We start from the raw sequence: 17,073 nt of genomic DNA, 5'->3' as shown, positions 1-17,073 counted from the left end.
TCCTAGCAACCACATAGTAATGAAAAAGCAAACAAACCAATCCAATAAAACGCAAGACCCCAGACCTTATTATTACTATTGGGAGGAATTACCACATGAGGTGTGGGGAACCCAGGTTATAAATGTGTAATTGTCCGGGGGTTTCTTTGTTCGGGGTCCCTCTTTGGAGGCAGCCAGCTCAAGCTGTAGCACTATTAATAGAAAGTACTTTCATAAAGGAATCTTAATGCGGAAACCTAGAGCGGAACCCTGTTCTGGTGGCTGGCATGTATAATTTCCTTAACAGCAAATCTATGTACGGTATTTAGCATTTCTGGGGAGAAAGGGAGGAAAAGTAAGTAAAAGAGGAAAAAAGCACAAAAGCAACCACATAGGGAAAATGTTATATCTTCATGAGTAAAAGACCAAATGAAGGGTGACAAGGTACCATGGCTTTCTGTTTTTAAAAGAGTCAAATATTGAAGGCTTCAAAATATAAATGGTTAAACTGCAAAACTGTGGCTTTTATTTCCAAACATACAATAAATAGGTCCACCACAACTAGCCTCTAACTTCATTTTACATGGAAGGATTTTAAAATTAGTTTGTGCATATTTAAAAATTAAACTTCCCTTTGCACATAATTCCATACATAACCAAACTGCATTACATACCAGCTTATGGTCTTGGCACTGTGATGCAAGCAACCAATTAGAAACAGAGCTTTGTGGCAAGCACTTGAACAAAACCTGCATTTTCAGTTGTTGATAAAACATGTACTAATGATTTAATCTTTTTCTGTAGTATACAAAAAAACTTTAGCATGTAAATGCTGAAAAGCAAGTTGTCTTCTCTTATGTTCCTGTAGGGGCTGCAAGGTGACTAAGTGGATTTGTTAAGTGGTCACTATTTGCTACATGATACAATTTTCATACTAAAATATCTTTACTGCATAGTAACATTCCACATTTTCAAATGCAAAAAGACATCAGATGCAGTCTTATTTTATCCCTCTCACTGAATTTAAAGACATTTTTAACCACAACTCTGTTTCGTCACAGTGCAGAAGGCCCTTAATATTTCAAGGATTTATTCAGTCATATCTTTAATACAAAAGTAGAGGCTGAGGAAAAGCCAGAGTAGTCTATACACAATGCACAATCTGTGTACATTCTGAAGCTGTACCTCTTCAAGAACTATTTATACACTCTTCAAACAAATCCCTTTATCCAGCAATTCAAAATACTTTAGATCAGAAGTTTTATATTAGAATCAATACATTATATGCATATAAATACATTTATACCCTTCGGTTGCTAAACAACCCAGATGGCTGCAAGGATGTGACCTGAACTGGTTCTCCATTGGTTTGGGATACCAAATCGTATCGGCAGCTAACTGTTAACCAAAACAGTCACAGTAAAAAAAATGGAGATCTTTGCACAAGGCAGGTGTGCCACAGCATCAGTTAAGACTAGAAATACTAGGTGAACCCTGGCCCCTTCAATAGGGCGAGGATTTCAACTTCAGTGAGATGCAACACACAGGCAACATTTTTTTCCTCTGCCGATGCCCTGCTCATGAAGTCTCAGCAGAACAACAACAAAAAAAAAAAAAAAAAAGGAAGAAAAAAAAAAAGTCCCCCCCACCCTCAAACAACAAACCAAAGCAAAGCTTTTACAACTGCCAGTTTTCTTACAAGACAGGTGCTGCAGCTTTCAAGAGCAAAGTAAAAGTCTTATAATTAAAAAACAAAAAAAACCCCAAACATTTAATGTGCAAGTGTGTAATTCAGAAGACAAGAGCAAGGATCAATATAAACCTCAGTTCAAGCTGAAACACAGTATCCAAACCGTCTTCTGGAAAAATAGTTCTCACTGCAAATCTCATCTTCAGTTAATGAGTGCGCTTATATATACTTATATACACACCTGCCATACGCGCGCACCCCCTGCTTCCCCAGCACGATCTGCAGCAGCAGCAGCAGCCACCGCGACGCTTCCAAAAGCCCACACGGGCCCCAGCCCCGCTGCGTCCCAGCAGCCAGAAGCCCTGAGCTCCCACAGCCACAGCTGCGCCACGGTTCTGAGTCATCCGCACCGACTCACCGCACACCCCTGAGGATCCCAGGAGCCTTCAGAGCAGTCAGCGCTGGTGTCACAAGAAGTGTTCTCAGCTTCGTTTCTTAAAAGGATACAGAAATGTTGACTCCTGGGAGTATCCTCCTCCAAAGGTGCTAGAAGTTTTAAGTTTGAAGCGTTTCTTTCCACAATGCCAGGTATACAAATGTGTATCTTTTTAAATAATATTGCACATAAAAATAATCTTAAAACTTTGTAGTGAAAGCAGGGTTGAAGGACAGTGTTTTCCAAAACAGATTAAAAAGCTACCTGTACACAGTAATTTTTAATTTAAAGAACGCCAAGATTATTCAAAATCTAAGCACGTAATACTGACAGAAAAATGTTAAATTGCACAATCTACATATAAATTACATTTGTAAATACTTAAAACTTTTTAAACATTGAATACCCTTGATTTCACAAATCAGCTAGGTCACTGTCAAAGGATCAGCTTAATGAGTTAGAAGTATTTTCCCCCAGAAAAAAAAAAACAAACCAGAAACAAAAAGACCTGCAGTCTTAGACGAAGCACTGGAAAAAGAGTTAAAGCATTTCAGCTCAGAGGTAGTGCTAAACACATCCAACTAGAAGTCCATTATATTTGGACTATGATGAAATAACGTAGTAAAATGTAGAAAGACTATAAAATTTACAAAAATAAATAGTTCTGAATGCTTTAGAAAATGCAAGAGACTTCATTGATTAAGTGTCTTGATCTGCTTTTCTGACCAAAAGAAAGCAAAGTGTCTCATTTTTAAAATATACCCATCTCTAGTAATGTGTCTGCAATCCACGCAATCCAACTATGCAACTTGACATACGCCAACTTGGCTTAACTCTGATATTAAAAATAAAGTGGAGGCTTTGTAAAAGACCATCTCATATGAAATTTGTTTTGCATGTAAGTTCTTCTGACAAATTAAAAATTGCACATAAAAAAAGTTTATTGAAAGAGGCGTGAGGGGTGATAAGGGTATGTGCTTGTTGTTCCACATACACCCTGGAAGGAAAATGATGATTGCACAGTTCTGATAAATAAATATTTCTTTAAAAAAAAATAATCTGCCACTATTTTGGTTTTTAAGTTTTGGAATTATTTAGAAAATCCCACTATGGACAAATTACTTTTAGTTTGTGTTTTAAGGAATTCTTTACAGCTTTTCCAGTGGCTTGTATCCTGAAACCAAATGGAAGTGGCAGTTAGAAAGTATCTTTGGGTAAAACAAGTATCAGGATCCAACAAGAATTTCCATGATGTGGTCCAACTCACTCAGATCTGTTCTACATATCTGAATGTTGCTTGCTGAAGATGAATTACAAGATGGAAAGGTTTTCAATGGTTCTTCTGTAGCAAGAGATGGTGGTCTGGGCGGCATTAGTGGCGGGCAACAAAAGTCTGAATCATACATTGAAGTGTCAATATCTTCAAAAATGTCATCTATTGCCAAATCCTTCAAGTAACTAGTTGAATTTGAAATCTCAAAGGAACCAAACACACATTCAGCTCCCTTCAAATCCTGTCTATCATCTTCTAGTTTTAGACCAGTATTTTCTGAAAACTTTGGCTGGTCGTCTCCAGTAGGAACCAGACAAGTAGGCGGGCTTATATCTTCTACAAAGTCTAAATCCTTCAGAATGGATGAAATAGCAGATGACATATCATCATCTGAAACTATCAGCAGGCTATTTTCAATTGGGTCTTCTACAGACCGCAAGTCGCAACAGTTAGACTCCTGCTGACTAACACCTGAAGGCAACTGAAGAGAAATCCCAGATGACTCCACCCCTGTGTAGCTGTGAGAACTAGGAGCAATGCCAGGGCAGACATTAATTGGCTGCTGGTTACTCTCTTGTCTCATTTCCTCTTGAATTTGCCGTACTGTGTTGGCTATGAGGACAGAACGGTGCAAGTTCGGTTCCACCAGCATTTTGTATGTCTGTAACTTGGTGAGGCACATATTAAGCACCAGCTGCCTCTTAAGTGGGTATGGCAGATTTCGACTGGAATCAAAGGCACTCGAGAGACCAGCCATGTTCTCCTCATAGTCACTCAGCTTGCGTTTTAGACCTCTCCCCAACATGAACCTGAAAGAGAGATGTTAGGAATTAACCTTGGACAAGCCTATCACTTCTTCTGCAAGATCTCAACAGACACTTTTTGAAAAGCCTGTAGCGTACAATGTATTGGTTAACTTCGACTCTTAATGCCAGAGAACACTGAAAGACAGAGTAAAATCTTAGACAAGATACAACTTGCATTGAGAAGATGCACTTTCCAGCTCTATTGTTTCACAACAATTTAGTCAAGGTCAGGTTGGTTGAGGTTGTGAGCAACCTGGTCTAGCGAAAGATGTCCCTCCCTGCCCATGGCATGGGAGCTGCAACTAGATGACCTCTAAGGTCACTTCCAACCCAAACCATCCTACAAGTATATGATTTTATTTCTTTTAAACAGAAAACACAAAAGAAATATAGTTTTTTTAAAAAAGCTATATACTTCTAAGGTTAGGTTTTAAGGTTTTCCTTTAATTCTACTATAAGAATACGAACTTAATTATTTAAAATCTGTAACAGGTAAGATTTTTAGATGCTTATCCATTTAAATTATATAGCATACAAACAAATAATTAATGAGAAATATCTGAATGTCCACATGAAATAAACTAGATGCTCATACCAAGGATTACAGTAACTATAGATTATTTCAACATTTTCATTTTAGCATTTGTTTCTAGGTACAGTAAATAAGATTGTAAAGCTAGTTTCAACACCCATTTTTATCTCATTAAGGTATTTTTAGTGTCTTGCTCAGTGTCTCTGAGAACCCTCTACCGAATTAATTTCTCTTCCTCTTTGGTGACTTAAAAGTTAATTTACTACAGCTGAACCATCCAGGCAAGACCAACACCATGCCCCCTCGCACAGGATCCTTATATCCATTCCACAGCTTAGTCATTTAGCTAAAGAGTGGGAGGAAATTTGGCTGTGCCACAGAGCTCACAGAATGATGATTGGTGCTCATGGCTGCTGGTTCACAGGCTCCTACTGACTTAACGCTAAATGGATGCATCAGAGGGCTAGCAAACAGCATTTTAGAAGTGACCAATTCTGGTACATAGCTAAAAGAAAAGACATAGAATTTAGTTGCTTTCAGTCTGCTTTCCATGCTTTTGCACTATAATGGTAGAGCTAGAACACTGTGGTACAAAAACTGTATGCACACACTCCTAAAACACAGGCGATCCAAACAAACACATGCTTGGATATTTTGCAATTACCATTCAAAGTATTTTATTACGGACAACAAGCACTAGGCAACCACTTGTATAAACACAGAAAAGGAGTATACCATGCACAGGAAACCCTGACAAAGTCTCGATTACACACTTCTTGATGTGTCCATGGAATACAGGCACCTCACTCCCAAATAATTTAAAAAAATTAAGCAATCATAAATTAGACACCCAGTGGCAGATTACGGGCAGAACCTTCATACACAATGATCCAGACCCTGCACGCTGCAGAGGGCCTCCCAACTTCCTTTCATGTGAGCATGGGATACTGCCAGCAATACCTCAGCTGATTGCCGCAGCTGCCAGCTGCTAGCCGCCTGTTGCTAGACTTTTGGGGACAAGGAGAAGGCAGCAGGATAAAGCCTCTTTTACTTTTGGGATTTCTCCAGATTTGCAGGAAACACTACAGGGCTCCATGGCTACATCCATTTGCTTAGACAAGACTGTTGGAGAACTCAGCTCCTCTGGAGGAACAGAAAGTAAGCAAGCAGTGCATGCTTCTCAGAAAAGACACACAAGAAAAAAGAGACAGTTGCTAGAGGAGTTTAAGACTTCTTGATCATGCCCACTTTATTTTTAGGGATGTATGTGGATGAAGTTAAATTTATCACAAGAATGTATTTTTACGTACAGGTAGTAGTTTGGTCTATACTTCAGTTTACTAACACGTTCACTATTAAAACAAAAAACTTTTACCACTTTGAATTTTACCAGTGCTGCATTTTTTAACTCGGGAAGTCTGGTTTACTCCAAAGTTTTCTGTTAAACTGCCACAGCACCAGCTGATTCTCTTTAAAAAACATAAGGTGTCTGGATGAGGTGCGCCTGTTCACCTAGGTGAACTTCCCACACTTACCACGTATTACTCCTCCATTCCAGCACCAGCAAATAGACCCAGACAGCACCAAGCACTCAGTTACAAACAAAACCAGAAGAAATCTGGATACAAAATTCAGGCACCAAATATAATAACAGAATATATTTGGTGGGGGGCAATGTGCGAGTGTGCACACATGCATGCCTGCATGGCATCCTCAGTCAAACTATCAACTGTCAGCAACCAGTAATTTCAGACACAATCTGTGGAAAAAAAAATCACAATTATGCAGGACTTTTCAGCAGAACTGTTGCTAAGTATACTAACTCATATCATGAAGACAATTAGTGCCTGCAAATCATAGAAAACTCACAATAAAATTATTAACGCTCCATTTTAAATAGCGTTTAAATGTTGTGTACTACCTAAGGCATTACCCCATACCATTACTATAAGAATAAAAATACACATCCAAATGGCTATTTGTTCACGAAGCAACACTGTTCCCACGCACTGCAAACTAGTTTGCTTGGTTTTTTTCTCTCCAGTAATTAAAGCAGACCAAAATTCACACTCACAAGGGAACAAAATTAAGGCCATACAGGGGACAGTAATTCTGACATTTTATACATTCAGAATGCTTGGAGTTTTGGCAATTTACTGCTTTTAATATATTTTAAAATACATATTTACACTTTGTTAGACACACAGGAAACACTAGACATCTATTTGTATTATACAAACAATATTTATTTCCAACACCTCAAAATCATGTGCTACTATTTAAATTCTGTAAGCAAGCTTAAAGAGCAAGCCAACTATCATATGTGATACAGGGTTTCACAAAAACAACTTAAAATGAAATGTTTCATTTTTAAATTCATACAGTAGACTAATTAGACTAAATATTTCATGCTCATACATGCACCCTCCTTTTCATTCCTCAAATTTCCTTCCTAAAATTTGTCCCAGAGCATTCTAAAAATATATAACAAAGCTTGAGCATGACAGCACTCTGAACTATTAAAAATGAAGTGCAAGAAACATTATTTGCTCCAACTTCAAATGTTTCTATTTAAACTCCACACCCTCTTGATGTCAAAGATTATTTTCATTTGTTTAAATACACAAATGTAGTCCTATCTTATGCTTTATAAATTGTGGCTGTTTAGCACGATTTTTGCCTAACTGCAAGGATCCCCAAGACTCCCTCCAGGAACTAGATGACTTCAGAGGTTACATAAAAATTTGGAAAAGGCTTATGAAAACCAGAGTACCACGGGTACAGTGGATTTAAAAATGACTAGTGTCATGGTTGCTACAGGAGACATTAAATTTCAGTTCTTGTCAAACACACTCAGCTGCTGACCTACAAAAGATACAAAGCCCCTTTGTTACCAGCTAATCTACATTTTATCAGGCCTTTTGCTTTACTTTCTAACACAAGAATTTCTGGCAGGGTCATATCCTTAACAAACTATTCCATATTTTCTAAGTAACTTGTCCATTGTGTATTAACACACGCATTCTAAATCCCCAAATTCATATACCAAATGCTCTCTTTTGATAGCACTGCTTTGTAAAATAATGTCATCAACATCTTACATAATTATGCAGTGTTTGCCCCACTTCAATTTTTGGTACTAAGGAAAAGAAACCAAAGTTTACACAAAAATCCAAGCTACCAGGCCCCGACAATCCTGTATTACCAAGTGATTGCTGCACAGCTGTCAGTCCTTTCCATCAGCTGACGGTACAGCAGAGACAGTTCAAAGAGGTGCAAGTTGGGCATGCTAAAACAGGGGGCCTAGAAACTGCACTCTCCTTACTCCAGCTTAATTCCAGGAACCTACTCAGATCTCAAAAAATTGGATCAAGTAACAGGATTTTGGAACGTGCCAATCTGATAATTCTGTAATTTGTAAGTAAATAAACTGAACAAAAATTAAGTTTATGCCAAATTCAAATGTGAGGTCTACACATAGCTATTCAATAATAAAAGAAGCAAGCTGTAAGTCACCCTTCTCTTGAACTCCAATAAGTCCAACAACAAAGTTTTTCTTTTTATTGCAGATGCTCTATTTTAGAATCTTTTGCCATGAAAAATCCAAGAACAATAAGGAACATCACATCTCAATTTTTTTTCCGGCATTTTCTCATCCTCTCTCATTACAGTAATGCAAACTGAGCTGCAGGCCATTTATGGCAGGCTTTTTAAACTAAAATTATTTTGCAGATATAAAGAAAAGGAAGCAAAGCGAACTCCATGTTTACAAGTGCCAAACTCTCCATCCATGTGACTGAACTACAAAGGAGTCTGTGCACAGAAATTCTGCTCCCAACAGCATGTTCCTCAGCTCCTTCCAGTTCCAAGGAGGACATTTCATAGAAACTCCTCTGGGCTAAGACGGGAAGAAGCATCCATGGACTGCAATTCTACACCATACCAGGGTCTGAAAAAACTTGGGAGGGAAGAGGCACATCCCTGGTTGGCAAATTCACACAGAATACCAAACAGGCCTAGTCACAGTGTGCAGCTACTCAGAAGAAACATTCCAGGCTACCAAGAAAAATCCGCATCGCAATGCGTTGTGGACAATACAGGACTGGTGCCACCATTTCAGAGGGAAAACACAGCTCCATCTGTCACAGGGTCTGATAGTGCAGTGCAGCTGCCACTGCCGCATGGTTAGGAAGTACAGCTGGAAACAGTCACAAACAAGAATGCAGCATGTGAAAACCTTTGATTACTTCTATCTGGGCAAACCACTTGATTTCCTCTTCCACACCTTCCAAGAAAAGTTTTAGCAGCAAGTTAAACAATGTTTAAAACTTAGAACAGAACAGAGCTTTAACTTTCAGTAGAGAAAAGCTTCAAAAATAATGTGTATATAAAACATGAATGCCAGAGTTAGTATTGTCTGAACACGGAGTTTTCACACATAAACCAAGCACTACAGTCAACCACATGAGAGTTATTAATTTACCACGAAACAATATGATTAAATAGCAAAATTATCAATAAAGTACTTGGCCTGCACTATGCAGGTCAAAATCATTTAATTGATAGTGGTCCCTTTTGGTTTTTCTTCTTAGGATATTATTAAATTCAGACTGGCTTGATCCTTTCCATACAGCCATACTGTTGCATTTTTCAGCCTAACACTGTCTAAATGCGAAAAATTACTTTCTCTTGTAGGCCAGAAAAATCATATTTGAATAGGTGAAAGCTGCCCATCCAGTATTCATTCAGTAATGCAACTTACATATTAAAATCAGAATTAGAGACTAGTTGCTATTGTAATTTGGGTAATTCCCTTTCAAAGTCTCCTTTGGCTCATAACTGTAGAAACCACGTAATAGTAAAACCAGACTGAAGTCTCTTCGGATTGTAAACTTGTGTTAGTGACTGACCAAAGCTGGCTGATAACCTGATTTCTTGCTCACCCCTCTTCCCTGGGCACACATTTCACAAGCACGCATCTACCTGCAGGAAGTGCAAAGGAAGACAAACATCCCTATAATTATGGCTACTTCCCAGAATTATTTTATGTAAGCCACACTATTTTTAATGATAAATCCTTCTCCTACCCAACACACATTTTAGCTTAAAGCTATTAACGAAGTTGTGTTGCCTAAGTGGTGGACTAGGCTCTTGACTAGTATTCCATGTATAGGAAGCTGCACAAGGAAAAGGTAACGCTGAAGGTATGGGTAACACAGTATAAATCCTTTCCTCCTATCCGGACTTAACACTGAGCACGTAAACGTGACTTACGTAACACAGTAAGCTGTCAGACTACACAGAACAGTGTATCTGGTGTCTTTAGCAAGTGTTGGAGATCCCCGTAGCATCTTGGCTGTTAGCAAAAGTTAAGAGGAAGTGAAGGAAGGAGGATTAAACACCTTAGAAAACACTGAAGTAAAAACTAATTCAGACCTGAAGACACTGTAAAATACACAAAATTGTATTTAAGTCCATTGCCTCCCCACCCCCCACCAGCCCTGCCCCAGTTTAGCCAAGATGAGTAACTGCTGGAGAAGGCAGAAGTGACTAAAAGTGTGCATACGGGGAGGAGTGCAGTCCTACCAGCTTACTCCCATACCTAAAGTCCTATGTAACAACTTCTTTACAGGAATTAGAAATGGCCAGAAAATAGCTGCTCAAAAAAAGCATAAGTAATGTCGACTTTCTGGTCACCAAATCCTGACTTATTATACACCTAAGTCTGTTTCTACTAAAGCAACTGGAACACAGAAACAACATATGCTACTGTTCAGACTTAAAAAACAAACCAAACCAACCCCACACCCCAAAACCACAGAGAAAAAAACCCCACACCTATGGATGTGCCTAACATCCTTTCCCATATTTTGAAAATAAAGAGTAGGCTGAATAGTATTCATTAAGTAGAGGAAAGGAACGAGAGGAAGACTGAGTATAGTACACAATTAGTCTGGAATTCATAACCTTCCCGCTGTCACTTCACTATTTGTGGAAGTAGAGAATAAATATGTACCATAGACTAGTATTTTAGGAGCTGAAACGATGTTTACAAAGCACTTGGGAGTAAGTTTTAACTTGATTTAAAAGTTAGTTTGAATCCCACAAACACAACCTACTTATGTTACATCTAATGTTACCTAGTAAATTCCTGCACTTCAAGGACATCTTCCTAAGTTCCTTACTCCCATTTTACTTCAAAAAGCACTGTTAAGAGCTTTGCTTTACAGACTACCACAGCTAAGTTTCAGGGCACATTTCACACTGAAGAAGAAACTCTCTTTAGGATGCGTAGCTTCCACAAGCTACATCAAGTGGATCTGGGCTGTTTAAACCAGTAAATGGACCATATTGTCAGCAGCTGCTATTTATCACTACAGGCTAATATATATAGCTGCTGAGGCAGTACCAGTTTTAAGTAGAGAAAAACTTCCATCCTTAAAAGAGAGCAAACTAAACCACTGCCACTCTTCTCCTTCCTCTCCCCCTCTACACTTGTGTATTTAGTTCTGCATTTATAAATAAAGCTCACAGGTATGTATTTTTAATAAGAGTGTGTTTAACAGATTTTTTTCTCAGGAATTTTGGGTGGATATTTTTTTTTTAGCCCAAGAAGGGCTCAGAATCATTTAAACTAAGGGTCAACAGTAGCTCGGCAAAAGCTAACTAAGTTAGCTTAGTAACAGAGTTACTAAATCTAGAAACTCCCATAGTAAAACTAAACTGTAATTAAATGAGATTATAAAGGACTCCAAACAACAAGAACCAAACCACCACAGTTCCACAAAAATATCTCACTGGAGAGATAAATGATCATTAGAACTGCAAATGCGATGACATACCTCTTCACAGCTTGTTCTAATCAGCTGAACAGTTCTCAATTGGTTTTCTTTACGTATCTATGTACTTCAAATATAGATACTGGATGTATTCACCTACGTAACACTGACATGTATTTTAAAGTTATAGTGATTTAAGTAAAGATCCATTAATAACAACAGTTATAGCCTATTAATTATATCAAATCAGCATGCCCATACTTTTAACAGAAAAAAATCAGACCATTAACAGTAAAAGCAATGAAGGGGAAAAAGGAAAAAAAAAAAAAAAAAAAAGAGCAGCTTTTCTCCTGATAGAGGACCGTGAATATACTCTAGGTCTCTGTATGGGATATTTAGGTAAATAAACTCCAATAACCAAATCAGAAATTGCTTTAAATTTTCTCTAACAGAGTGGCACACAACAGTTCTTCAGTATCCGAAGTACCTTCTCCTCACAAGACAGGACTGTAATACTCAATTTCAGCAGCTGAGCAGGGGCTCTCACTATAGAATTGAGGCTGTATTTAACAAATTTCCAAGAAATATGATCATATGGAAGTATTAAATTCTTTTGTTACATTATACAACTTCCTCATTATAAAAGAAAAAAAAAGTAATGCAAATTCAGACTAGTCAAACCAAAGACCTTATACTATCCCATGAGCCTAAAGCACTTTATATTATATATCACACCTGTTTTTAAAAATTGTTTTTTACTTTACAATTCTAGCCTGAAAAATAACATCTACAACTGATTATCAGAAGACATGCTATGCACATAAGATATGATTTCATAAAAACATACAATTAGTTACCCTTAGAAAACAGAAAGGAGTTCAGGCAGGAAGATTCCAGATTTTGCATAAAGTGTGGTCATCCAAGAGTCTTGAACTATGCAAGAGGCCAAGCCATCCACCGAGGCAGGACGATGTGACACTTGAGGGGAAAAACAAAACAAAAACAAAACCAGAGTATTTCATTACCATGTCATTTTTTTAAGTATTAAGCACACAATTCAATACAATTTTTTAAACTGATTGCGCTAAACCCTATTGAAACAGGAAAACTGAGTAAGAAAAACTGAAGTTCATGAATACACTGAAATAAGAGGAGGACCTGAGAACTTCAGCTATGAACACATAAAACATGGAAATCATCTTCTACAAATGAACGCTACAGAATAGAACACTGATCCTTTAAGTGTTAGGCTTTAGGAGGAGAACTTGCATTGATACTTCTCCAGGTTACTGAACACCAGTTTACAGTCTTAATAGTTTCAGAAAAGACAAAACCATGAACTGTACAGAAGTAAATTTCAGAATTATCCCAACATTTACAGGCTGCAAAAGGAGTTAGGATTTTTATTAAATTCCCCAACTTTCCTCATTTTCAGCATACACAAAACCAGTATGAGAAGACAGATGGCAGGATGTCCTGTGATTGCATGTAACGTAGCATCATTTTCATCAAAACTGTGATAAAGCAACACCTGCAGTTTGGCTAGAGAACACATGGATTAAATCATGGATTAGATCAAGGCACTGGAAACTTGTGGGAAATGTGAAAAGGCTGAAGTGACAATAAACTATGGACTAAGCTAGATGATAAGGAGGGAACTGCTCGATCCATGCTCTTAAGGTCTCAACACCACCTGAAGAATCAGTTTCTTAATTCCAAGAATTAAAAGCCCTTATACATGCCAACAGTCTCCCATACAGATTATATTTAACACGTTTGTTTGTGCACAGTATATGTGTGCACACACAGACACCTGTCCCCCAACTACAGCAAACCAACTGCTTCACAAATTTACCATGAGAACATGAATCAGTACTTATCCAGATACTACACAGTCCTTCACGATCAAGGGTTCATATGGCACTTTACAAATCTTAATACATGGTGCAAGGCAGTCTTACATTTAGACAGACAGACAAGTACAGGAATAAAGTTCATCTTACATAGCAACTAATAGCCTGATGCTAGCAAAGGGCTACTCTGTTTACAGAACCTTGGAACTGTAAAGATGCAGTAAAACAGCAGCATCTGTGACCTAAGAACACCAAATCTAAACCACAGCAACGAACACATTATTATCTCCCTCCTCATTCTAGAAGCTGACTTCTTTCCCATCCTAAAGAGATCCAGGCTATTTGTAAATAAAAACACCAGAACAAACAGACAAATGAAAATTCATAACTTATTTGCTTTGAAACAGTGGCACTTCAGAAGGTCACTACTGAGGTTTAATAAAGTGTACCTGTTAGGTCACTGCAGAGGTGCACATTCATTGCATTTTCTATACAATTAAAAGAAACAAACAGATGTTTTACAATGTGAAGTCTTTTTAGCATTAAAGTATCCTAAAATCTAACAAGCATGCTAAAAGTTGAAAAGTTTCAGACTTCAGCACCTTTGTTTAAAAAAAAAAGTAGCTAAAAACCTCTGCTAAAAAATTAATACTGTTAATTGTATTTTAGAAGTCCAACCTTTTCCTAGAAGGTGCTTAAGTCCAGGAAGTTACCAGATTTAATTCCTTTATTATACAATTTAAAGGACTCCTGCAAAATTAACTGCTGAAGTTACGATTTTTGCCCTAAATGATTTCACACGCTGGGACAAGTGTCAAGAAGAAGCAGAGGTAAAGGTTACTAGGCTTAGGTTTTTACAATGTGTTAAAAACCCCGAAACCATAGAAGACACACAGTAGCTGTAAATCACCATGAATTACACGTCCAGTAGATTATTTTTGCTTTCACTGTTTTCCCTTGCAGTCTCCTAGTACCTGTTCACGGGTCACTTTAGAAATTTGAGATTATAGCATTCATTTAAACATCAACGGTATTTTCCATATCACAGTTAACTGCGTTAATCAAAAAACCTCAGATGAATCAGAAACAAAGCACAAAACTCCTGCACAGGGGCTCCTACCTATGTTTTTGGAAATTAACCGTTCCAACACAGTTTGGAAAATTCCAGGCCTATCTAGGGGAGGATTATTAACCGCGTCTATTAGCGAGATGAATTTCCGACATGCATAAAAGAGACCAAGCTTACGCTCCTCCACTCTCACCCACCGACTTGTAATTCGGACTCACACACACGTTTCTCGAGTGAAACAAAACCTGGTATTAAAAACGTAACTGCAACAAACACACAAGTCGCAACTACCAGGAGGCAGCGATCAGGAGGGCCGGAATGAAAAGGCTGGCGACGGAGGGAGAGCCGCTTCCCTGCCCGCAGCCGCCCCTGCGAGCGCACCGGCCCCGCCGCAGCCCCGGGAGCTGCCACCATTTGGCCTTTGTGGCAGGCGCCGGGCTGGTACTTCCTGCAGCGGCCGCCCGCGCCCCCCCGCCGCGGGCAGCGGTAACCGGAGACAACCCCGGGCTTCCGAGCCGCGAAAAGTTCGCACTCCGCCCCCTCCCGCCGCCCGGCTCGCCGAGACCCCGGCCGAGCTAATTATAACTGCGCGAACAACTTCCACCGCGGTCCCCGCGCCCGCCGGCCTCCCCGCCCGCGGCCGCGCCCCCCCCCCCCGCACCCAGCCCCAACTCCACAGGGCCCGCCGCGTCCACCCCCCCGCTCCCGCCGGCCCCCCCACCTGTCCCCGCTCCCGCCGGCCCCCCGCCCTCACCTCGCCCGGCCTCCGCGCCCTGCCCCCAAGGCGCCCCCCCCCCCCCCCGGACTTCCCTCTGTCCCCCCGCCCTGACCAGCCGTTTCTCCGCGGCCGTTACCGCCCCCCCCACACCGCCCCCGGCACCGTGCCGTCTCCCTGCCCCCAGGCTCGCCGGCCCCACGCCCGCGGAGGAGGGAGGCTGCCCTCCCGCCCCCTGCCCCCTCGCGGTGCCTCCCTCAGACACCGCCCGGCCCCAGCCCGGCCTGACCCTGCCCGGCTCCCCACCTGGGAGCGGAAGAACCCCCCGCCGCTCCTTCGCAGCCTGCCGTGCCGTCCCTAGCCAGCCGGCCGGGCTCCCTTCGGCGGGGCTGGGACTCCGACCGGGAGGAGGAGGTGGAGGCGAGTACCACCCCCGCCGGGCCCCGGCAGCCTCCGCTCCGCCCTTCCCTCCGCCCGCGGCGCCCACAGCGGCGGCGGGGGTGGGGAGGAGGGGGGCGCTGCGTGCACCGCGCCCGCCAGCTGGCCGCTTTCCCATTGGCCAGTGGCCCTTTCAACCTGCCCAGCAACCATTTTCTCACTGGCCGGCGAGCCGGGGGGGTTGGACTCCGACTGGCCCCGCGGCAGCGTCCAATGAGAAATCTGGGCGAGCCAAGGTAGGCGGTGCCGCGCGCCGGTTTCACCCAATCAGAAGACGGGCGCCGCCGAGTCCCCCGTCCCCCCGGCGCGGCGCTCCGGGAGACGGCCCCGCCCGCGCGGAGCGGGTGCCGCTGACGAGGGGCGGGGGGGGAAAGGCGGAGCGTGCGGGCAGGCACGAGGCGGCGCGAGGCGCGGCCGCACGCGCCGCTGCCCGCGGGCAGGTCCGGCCCCACCCGCCGCCGGCGGGGTCCGCAGCCGCGGTGGGCGCCCCCCCCCCCCCCCCCCCCGCCGTAGGCGCTACTACCCGCACGTCGGGGTTCGAACCCACCCGCGGCGACACCGGCTGGCCCCGCGCTCCACACCCCCGTTATTTTTCGGCTTAAACTGGCAGCCAGCCGCTGGCCGAGAGGGCCACGCTTCGGGGGGAGGCACCGGCGGGGCCTCCGCAAAGCCCCGCTCCTCCAACTCCCGTCTCCAGGGCAGTTGGGAAAGCAGGCACGCACGTCCCTCCACCGGCAATAACACCACCTCAAGCATTGCGCAATCCCTCCATAAATACTCACTTCATTTTTTCCCCCCTCCCGTTTAAAGATGAGGTAGCTTTGGCCACACTCAAGCCCCCCCTCATCTTTGCTTTCCACTGGCGTTTGCGTAATCAAGTTCTGTTGGCACAATGGGCTGTACAAACCAGATTTCAAAATCGGAGGTTGGAGCGTTTGCAAAGGTTGATTTGGAGCCTCCAGTACACGAGGAAGCCCCTGCCGCGCCCCGCTCTGCAGCGGGGTGGGTTTACCTGCAGGGCAGGCAGAGCCACGCGTGGAACATCAGCGCTGCCCACCCTCACACAGAGGTTACGCACTGGTCTAATAAATACTACAGAAACTGTCAGAGATGATCTACAACTTTGATGAAAGATCAGCTACTTTTTCTGATTATTCAGCTGAAGAAAACCGATGGCTGTTTGAAACCCCTCAGGTCCAACAGACGCAAACCCTTCTGCCCACCGGTGGCACTTGCGCAGGGGTGGGAGCGCAGCGGGCCTGCAGCCTGGCAGAGGGGGCAAAGGGCACGGAGAGCCGTGGCTGAGCCCTGCAGGACCCGCGGCTGGAGGCGAGGGGACCCCCACAGCGTACTGCCACCACTTTCTGGGCCACAGCTGTGCTCTGACCTCCCCGCCGGGGGTCACGGAGCACAGAAGGGGAGCTAGTGCTGCCGCCAGAAGCATTAATGAATCCTTTCTGACAAGATGTGTCAGAGAGGAGGATGCCTCCTCAAATGGCTGAG

General features: G+C 42.4%; 1 protein-coding gene across 4 annotated transcripts; it reads right to left on the bottom strand.

The window, feature by feature from the left end:
- Nucleotides 1-477: 477 nt before the first annotated feature.
- On the bottom strand, nucleotides 478-15,615 carry LOC130152051 (SERTA domain-containing protein 2-like). 4 transcript variants are annotated; one of them, XM_056344899.1, is made up of 3 exons: nucleotides 15,439-15,615; nucleotides 12,343-12,473; nucleotides 478-4,187 (listed from the first exon to the last, which is right to left on the bottom strand). In XM_056344899.1, the coding sequence occupies exon 3, from the start codon at nucleotides 4,181-4,183 to the stop codon at nucleotides 3,332-3,334; it is 852 nt and encodes a 283-aa protein (XP_056200874.1). In that variant the 5' UTR covers nucleotides 4,184-4,187; nucleotides 12,343-12,473; nucleotides 15,439-15,615; the 3' UTR covers nucleotides 478-3,331. The 4 variants fall into 4 exon arrangements, with proteins under 4 accessions (XP_056200874.1, XP_056200871.1, XP_056200873.1 ...); XM_056344896.1 differs by having other exon boundaries at nucleotides 12,353-12,473; nucleotides 15,439-15,614; XM_056344898.1 differs by lacking the exon at nucleotides 15,439-15,615 and adding an exon at nucleotides 13,798-15,019 and having other exon boundaries at nucleotides 12,353-12,473.
- Nucleotides 15,616-17,073: the final 1,458 nt, after the last annotated feature.

The sequence above is a fragment of the Falco biarmicus genome, chromosome 7 (assembly GCF_023638135.1).
Source record: "Falco biarmicus isolate bFalBia1 chromosome 7, bFalBia1.pri, whole genome shotgun sequence".
Lineage (NCBI taxonomy): Eukaryota > Metazoa > Chordata > Aves > Falconiformes > Falconidae > Falco > Falco biarmicus.
The sequence above is the reverse complement of the archived record's forward strand: the minus strand, read 5'-3'. Positions and strand labels throughout refer to the sequence as shown.